A 9104-nucleotide genomic window follows, 5' to 3' on the forward strand; every position below is an offset into this window, starting at 1 on the left:
TTGGATTCCATTTAATTTGTTATTTGGATTCCGTTGTTTTTATCACTGATCTCTGGTTGATTTGTTACCGATCCTTTATGTGGTTTTAATAACTAGCCTTCTGCTTTTGATTGAAAACAGCTTTTAATACGGATGTATTCAATTAAATAGCAACAGCCATTGTCTATTCTTCATAACACTAAACACATTACCGTGTACATTTATGCTATATTTCCCACACCGCTTTTATTCCTGCTATGAACGGTTGAATAATTAAAAAATCGGATCCGTGCTGACGTCGAGACTTCTTCAAGGTACGAACTTCTTGGTGAAGTGAAGATAAATGGGCGAAGGCACTTTGAAGACTTTTCTAAAAAGATTTGGCGAGTGTCCTGAAAGCACGCACACTCCAAGACGACAGGCCTGGTGTCAGCCAAAGGTCAGAAATAAGCAAGAGGCCAGAAAATGCCAGCTAGCTTTAATTTTCAGTGGAGAAAATGATAAACAATTCAACTCCAAGAAAAGTCACTGTACGTGCTATTCCTTTTCTTTCTTTTCTTTATTTCCTTAAGCAGTATACTTTGTACCAGTGCTCCTGTGTAACCAGTGAACACACTAAGAAATGTGATAGATGTAAATATACTCTATACTCTATACTTATATTATACAGTTATTTATTATAATGATAATATACATAATAATGAGTTACATGCCCACTAATTATAATCTACTATACATAGTTTTTGTTTTGTTTTTGTTTGTCAGCGTTCGTGCAGTATTGTGTAATATCTGACCTTATTCCCCTCTGAGGTTTTTTAATCCTTAATGTGATTCATCTCACTTGGACAGCAAATTGTCGAGTTGAATAATTTTCAGTAATCGAACGCATCTTCAACTTTTCTTCAAATATTTCTTTTTTTGTTTGTTTGTTTGTTTGTTTTAAATTTGGCAAGTAAAGTGAAGTTTATCAGGCAGCACTGTGCATAAGTGGGACCTGAGGCACGTGCATTATGAAGTGACATGTTACAGCTCTCTCTCTCTCTCTCCTGTGCTCACATTACTAACATTAACTGCAGCCATGTTGGGAAGTCAACACTGACTGTGTGCTAACCGCATGAACTGGGCTCGAGCTGTAATTGCTTCTTCGATAGAAAACACCCCCCACCCCACACACACACACACACACACACACCAAATGATGCCTCAACTGATGGGAAAGATCTAGCTCAAGGTAACAAAACTAGAGTTGAAATAATTCTACTCTCATAATAAATAAATAAATAAATAAATAAATAAATAAATAAATAAATAAATAAATAAATAAATACATTATAACGCGTGTATGCAGGTATTTGTGCTAAGTCGCTCAGTCATTGCTATGTGTGTTTATGAGTCATAAAAGTGTTTAGCGAATAGTTCCTTTAAAGAGAGAGAGAGAGAGAGAGAGAGAGAGAGAGAGAAAGGAGTATGTAGTCATAGCCGTCAACTGATATAATACTCTGGCTTTAACCTCGAAACATGAAGCACGTGATATATTGCGAGTTCTGAAAGCGCGTGAAGACTCAATTCATTATTATTTTCTTCTTTCTTAAAAAATAAAAGCCACCCGTCATATAGGCTATACGAATGCTATACAAATTGAACCTATAATGTGAATTAAAGATCATTTTAAACCCCACACTTGCAACGTGACACCTTAGTGTAGAAATACTTCAAATAAATAAATAAATAAAATAAAAAATCAAACTAGCTTACTCAGCTTAATTTAATTTGATGATTTGCTTAAAATCTGAAAACATTACGCAATTTGCGACTGAAAGTGTTTTATTCACAAAGCATTGCATTACTATTATTATTATTATTATTATTATTATTATTATTATTATTATGCAAGAGATACAGTATAAAGCTTTTCCCATTTTGGAAATAAAATTAAGTTACAAAAAAATTAAGTTTAAAAAACAAACAAAAACAACGATGAGTATGAGAACCTATTTAGCAAACTGTCTCTCGATATCGATCGAAAGAAAAACAAAAATGTTATTTGAACGCAGCCAATAGCTGAATAGAAAATAAAATGAAAAGCAAAACCTACACGCACGCACGCGCGCACTTCATTGTATAGATCAATACATAACACTTTTTTTTATTGCTAGTCTAACGGTGCATGAATGAAAATGTAGCAGAACCTTAGAATAGATATAGAGTGTTAAATAGAGTCGAACAATTCATTTTATTACCATCACTCACACATCTCAAGACCTAATAACCCGTGAAAAAGAGAATATGAATGTTATTGGGTTGGGGGGGGGGTAAAAAAATCACCTCACACATCACGCATTCGCACCGGATTCGTTATTATGGTTTGTTGTACCAATGCATTTTTTAAGGGTTTTTTTTTTCCTTGCACCAATTTTAGTCTTCCTTGCTTGGTACACTTGTCCACACCCTTAACGGGGGTGAATGTAAACACTGCAGGCTATAGTGCACGCAACTTTTCTTTTTTTTTTTTTTTTTAATCACTCCAGGCTTTTTAAACAATCGTTAAATTAACATATTGTGCATATACGCCAAGAAAGACAATTAAACCCACGGTAGCTCTCTAGAAGAGTGCATTTGGTGTGTTAGACATTGTATAAGGTGAATTCTGCGACGCTGATAGTAATTCATTAGGCATGATTTTAGAACTCGGGATTTTAAGAGTTGGTTTTATGTCATCAACCGGCAGTGAAATACGGCTGAAAAGCTTAAAAACAAATAGGAAATGTTTCAGTGATTTAAAGTTACATGGCAGTTTAAAATGTTCATACCTTAAAAATGCTCGAGCTGTGTGTTTAGGAGGGAGTTTTACTTTGCACCATAGAGTTTTCCGCTTCTTTTGCGTTTTACACCCTGAGCTAAATTTTAAAATATATATATTTATTAATAATAAATATCCTAATTTCACGCTTAGGCCTAAGGTTAAGGTTATTTTTGATCGTTATTATTATTATTATTATTATTTTCCTTGCATGCTGAAGTTGGAGTCGTCTATTTGATGTGATCTCTGCCTAATGGGGCGCTCAAGCACGCAAAGCAAGCAAAGCAGTGAGGAACAAAAGCCCATAGCAGTGACTCACCCAGACTTCTGGCTTTAAGTGCAAACCCCAACCACCATCATCACCCCCCCTTTACACACACACACACGCGCAGACACACACACGCGCAGACACACACACACACACTCACAGGAACACGCACACACTTCTGCAAAACTATTGGATCAGGGCATAATTAGACATAACAATTAAGCAACGTCAGCAAATTAGCAGAGGCCACGTTGATACTCCACTCCAAATAAAATAAAATTCGTCACGACTTGTCGTTTTGCTTCAAATGTGAACACGACACTAGGGAGTCGATCGAATCATGCTTACACTGAAATAGTAATAGAAAATGCAATTACTTTTTTAAAAAAAATAATTCGTCTTGCTGAATTAGGTGATGCAAACAAAGAAGGGGCGATTGCGATCTGATGCAATTACCCTCCAGTCCTGAGCAGACTCGAGACAGCTTACATTGTGTCCTGGTCTGAATTGTGTGAATGAGTTTCATTGTAATGATTTGTAGTTTAGGGTTTAGATGTTAAGGGTTAAATTGTTGTTTCACATTTACATCGCTATTTCACAATATTTAAGATAAGCGACAAATCGTTTTTAGCTCCTGTTTCAATTTCATAATAAAAAAAACACTATAATAATAATAATAATATTAATAATAGTAACAACAACTTTCTGTTTTGTAAAGTTGAAAATGCTTTAAGAAAATATTATTTATTAATTTATCATTTCAATAAGGCTTATGGTTTCTTTTTAAGTGCACATGTTTGAGAAAACAAAAAAAAAATATTGAAGGCATATTGAATGTTGTACGTTTAATTCTTTAATATTGTACGAAATTGTAACCAAACATTATTTGGAAAACTAAATTTTACATACCCTACCAAACGCATTTCTTCATAAATACCGATAAGGCCTATATGTCTATAACATGAGTTACCGGATCCTTTACATGCGGATAAATATGGAAAACTGAACCGTAATACAGGTCATCATTTCCTGCAAAGTGGCATTGCAATAGACAGGTTTTTTTTTTTGTTTGTTTTGTTTATATTTTTTATATCACTTATACATAAACAAGATTGACACGTTTCAGGCTTTCACTACACAATTTATCGACATGACATTAAATAACAACAATTGTGCTACTCAGACTGGACTTTAGACGAAATGTTGCACTGGATACAAAAGCACATTAATACTAATAGTCGGTTAGGTAAACGTGTAGACGGTATAATACTGAGTAATTCACATTTGGTACACATTAACTATAACATTCTCCATTTTCAGTCAAGACTAAATCATCGCAATATTCGTAAAGCCATCTCATTTTTCCATATATCTAGGGACCACATTTTTTTCACAAATTCCCTTAAACTGTATTATGACTATTTACAAAATAAAAATATTACATTTTAAACTAGGTAAATCTTTATGTACAAAAAAAGGCAGGGTTTTTGTGAACCTGCTTGTAGCATGCAACTGATCCCCGGTGGTGAGCAGTCTCTCCCAAAAAAAAAGAAAAAGAATAAAAAAATTAAAAAAGGGAAAAAAATGAAATGAAAATTAAAAAATATATGTATATTAAGGAAAGACGTTTTAGTCTATTGTTGACGGCCTCGCACCGCGTCCATGCACTCATTTCTTTCTGCTATATAGCCAGAAAACAATCGGGGGTTCTCCATTTTATTTCTCTCTCTTCCTCTAAGAGTCCTTGCAAACAGGCTGATTGTTTTCATTTCCAAGCAGTCTTAAAATCTGCAGTCTTTTTTTTTTTATTTTGTTGTTGCTGCTGTTGAAAATATTTACACGTACCATTCGTTAAAATTTGAGGCCAGGGTGGAGGTGGTGGTGTGGTGAACGGTGGAGGAGGCTGAAGGCGATATGGAGCTGCTGCCCTGGTTCTCTGTGGATGGAGAGACGATGGTAGGAGGAGTGGAGGACTCGTAGCCCGAGCTGGCTGCTGGAGACGGCTGTGAGCCCTGAGACGACGACTCGTGAACCTGAAATTAAAAACACAAGGCATTTATAAATACAAACATATGATAAAGTCAAATGATTAAATTCATTATTTTTTTTTAAAGAAACTGACGTTCAGGACAAACTTCATGGTAGTGAGACGATACTTTATAATGGGATTATGGTGTGACGATAAATAAATAAATAAATAAATAAATAAATAAATACAAGCGAAATCTATATCAAGTGTCTTTGAGAATTAGGGGGATTTTAAAGTATAAAATTATACACCACTGTTGTATATTTTCATTTTGTTTCTTTTTTTTCTCTTCTCATTTTATTACGCATCAGACATAAGAATTAACGGGAACTAAGGTGCAAGCCTAATTTGTTCTAATATCAAATCTTTGCAACGTTTTCCTAACACTTCACTCTGCAGAACGACTCCAACGAATCTCTTTCTCTCTATCTCTCTCTCTCTCTCTCTCTTACTAAAACACTCTCTCACTGCAAATAAGACTCCAAAAAAAGAAAGAAAAAATATATAGCGGGAAAAAAAAACAGTAGGGAAAATACATTTAAAAAAAAATACATGCATTTCTCGTTATAGTTTTTACATACCTTCATGTGTTTCCGGAGGGAGCTGGGATGTGTGTATGATTTGTCGCACATTTTGCAGAGATATGGTTTATCTGACGTGTGGACGTGCATGTGTTTCTTTCGGTCGCTGCTGTTAGCAAACCGCCTGTCACAGCCGTCAAACTCACACTTAAAAGGTTTTTCACCTACAGCACAAAAGCGAAATAAATAGAAAAACAAAACAAAACAAAAATACAGTCAGTTTAGTATTTTACTCAGTAACAGTATTTTAGTCTGCATCATTAAAGGCAAACAATTCAAAGCGACTCCATGCTATTAAATGCTGCAAGTAATTTTACAGTAAGAAGTAAATATAAGCCTTCTCATTTTTTTTGCGACTTTACAATTGAATACAAAATTTAAAATTTAAATCCGTAATATTTAAGACAACACCTCTCATAATGGTAACACATTTGTAATTTCCCTAAATTAATAGTTAATTAAATTAAACTCTAGACTTCTAATGAACTCATGTAAAAAAAAATCAGCTACAAATAATTCAAAAGTAATATATAACCAGCATATCATATTATTATTATTATTATTATTATTATTATTATTATTATTATTATTATTATTATTATTATTATTATTATTATTATATATTTGCATGTTTGCTACTCAGATTCAATAATGACGTATAATAATAATAATAATAATAATAATAATAATAATAATAATAATAACAAAATAAATATATATATATATATATTACCTGTATGCGTCCTTTTGTGAATTTTCAGATTTTCTGATCGAGCAAACACTTTGCCACAGCCAGGAAACGGACACGGAAACGGTTTCTCTCCGGTGTGCACTCTGATATGGTTGACGAGCTTATATTTGGCCTTGAACGGTTTTCCTTCCCGTGAGCATTCTTCCCAAAAACAGATATGATTTGACTGCTCGGGTCCGCCGACATGCTCCACGGTCAGGTGAGTGACGAGCTCGTGCATGGTGCTGAAAGTTTTGTTGCAGGACTTTTTCGGGTTGCTGAGCTGCTCCGGTTCGATCCATTTACAGATGAGCTCTTGCTTGATCGGTTGCCTCATGTAACGGAAGAAGGCACCGGCACCGTGATGTGCAGCCATGTTCATGTTCACGGGGCCGTAACCGTGTAGCTGCGTTGAGGCATAGTGTGGATCGGACCTGGGGCTCGCCACGTGGCCGTACTGCTCAGCACGACCATACACGTCGCCGGAAAAACCCAGACGCATCTGACCGTTCACCACACTTGAGGCGGATGCGTGCGTCGCTGCTTGCTCGTGCAGTCCTGGGAAGAGCAGGTGCCCGGCGGCGTCCGAGTGCCCGTGCGGCCCCGCAAAGCTTCCGGCGGCAGAGGCGAAGAGGCTGTGTTGCGCGCCTGTCGCGTCTCCGAATCCCCGGTTCCGGAAGAGAAAGTCCCGCGTGGAATTGAACGCCGCAGCTGCCGCCGTGGAGTACGAACCAACGTGGGTCGCGTGGTGATGGTGATGGTGGTGGTGTCCCAGGGCGGCCGCGGCCGCGTACCCGGCGGGTGCCTGCGAGGAGAACGCTGCCTGGCCGGCGGAGCCGAGCTCATGCGAGCCGTGGTTGATTTTGAACGCGCCCATGCCGTCTGCGAACGGATTGATCCCCAAAGCCACTTCTCGGTCCGCCACTTCGCCCGCTGAGTGATGTCTGGAGGAACCGAAAGTAGTCACTCCGATCGCCGGATACTGTGCTCCCGCGTCCAAGAGCATCTTTAGCCCGCAACAGGAGCAGACCGAGAGAAATCACGCACAAGTCAACAGCAACTCTATAACAACTGTCTCTGCTGGGGTTATTTCTCTCTGACTTAATGCAACACAAGCAAACTCCAGTCTCCTGTTTACTTCTATTTACTTTTTTTAAGTGGAGAGGGAAAATATTTCCCCCCAAGTCCAGCTCATCCGACGATGCGCGCGTGCAAAAATCACGCGCGATTATTGTTGTCTCTGTCCTTTCTGCAGGTTTATCTTCTTCCCCAACTTTTCACCTCCTCCTCCGCGAGTCGAGCTGCTTCGGACTGATAGTCGCAATCATTCCTGCAGATAAATGAATTGAAAAGACAACACACAGTCCACCCCTGATGAATGGGGAGGGGAGGGGAAGGGAGCTGGGGGCAGCACGTGACCCCCGTGCGTGGCCGGTCATTGGTGAGCGTAAGCTTCTTTTCACCTACCCCTCCTTTTACTAACATTCACCTTTACCAAATAACAGAGCGAGCTTCCTCAGCGCCGGCGCGATTGGTCGGTTTACATCATCAATCTGCGGTATATTGTATATAGTGAGGAGGCAGACTGACTGTTGATTTCACCATGAAATTCATGAAAAAAAAGAAGTCATAGTTTTTGGGGGATGCTCAAGCCTATAGTGCGAGTTTAATTTTTTTTCCCTAAGATTCTTGCTTATACAAAATCTGCAGGCCATGTAAACAAAGAGTAAACAAAAACATTATTATTATTATTATTATTATTATTATTATTATTATTATTATTATTATTACAGCTGGTCTGTGTAATCTTAGCCCCAGAAAATATATTATTTTACTGCAAAAAGAGAAATTAAGACAATGCCCACTAGCTCTTTAACAAAGTCAGATGTTTCCCATAAAATCAGTTTATAGTGTTATGATGTTGAGTTACGTTCAGGACTGTGCACCACTTCAAATTCCGTTTTGCATTAAAAACATAAGCTACACAATCACAGGACACTATTCAGACATACTGTCATTTTTTTAAACAAACATTTATTTATAAGATATTTTTTGTCTTTATTGGTATTTTATAGGCATGTTTAAACGCGGTCACTCCTCTACTGGCATGAAAACAACTTTCATAAAATATCTGCCTGTGCTTTAGTCTAGTACAGCAAAACTCCAATATTGGGTCGTTGCGTGGAAAAAAAAAAGAAGTTGTGGCTTGTCGAAGTTATCAAGTGGGATTTGCGGTACTCTCACTGCAGGAAACTCTGCGCGGCTGCAGTTCAAAGCCATACGAGCCATGAAAATCAAATCCGGACTGCAGCTCTGTTCCGTACATTTTCCACCTCATTCCAGAGAGAGAGAGAGAGAGAGAGAGAGAGAGAGAGAGAGAGAGAGAGAGAGAGAGAGAGAGAGTGCTCCAGAAATGAAATTTTTGTTTGAGTGTGCTTTTAGAAAGAAATATGGATAGTGTCTCTTCAACAGGTGGAACACGGTAAGGCAAAGGCCAAAGTTACTGAGCGCCAAACGGTCAAGGGGTTTGGCTGCTGGAAATGACGTCAGAGCAGGCCATTATCAGAAGAAGAAAAAAAACATGTTGCATATAATTGCATGTGGGTTTTGTTGTTAGTTGAAAAAATATGGGCTCGTATTTTATACTGGGAACTAATGAAATGATAAGAGAAAAAAATCCCTTTGTTTTACTAAAACTCCAGAATTCTCCCAGACGG

General features: G+C 37.7%; 1 protein-coding gene across 1 annotated transcript; it reads right to left on the reverse strand.

Annotated features, from left to right (window-relative positions):
* Positions 1 to 4167: 4167 nt before the first annotated feature.
* On the reverse strand, positions 4168 to 8070 carry zic1 (zic family member 1 (odd-paired homolog, Drosophila)). Its single transcript, XM_058416787.1, has 3 exons — positions 6391 to 8070; positions 5658 to 5821; positions 4168 to 5080 (listed from the first exon to the last, which is right to left on the reverse strand). The coding sequence occupies exons 1-3, from the start codon at positions 7391 to 7393 to the stop codon at positions 4883 to 4885; spliced, it is 1365 nt and encodes a 454-aa protein (XP_058272770.1). The 5' UTR covers positions 7394 to 8070; the 3' UTR covers positions 4168 to 4882.
* Positions 8071 to 9104: the final 1034 nt, after the last annotated feature.

Source organism: Hemibagrus wyckioides, linkage group LG01 (genome assembly GCF_019097595.1).
Source record: "Hemibagrus wyckioides isolate EC202008001 linkage group LG01, SWU_Hwy_1.0, whole genome shotgun sequence".
Lineage (NCBI taxonomy): Eukaryota > Metazoa > Chordata > Actinopteri > Siluriformes > Bagridae > Hemibagrus > Hemibagrus wyckioides.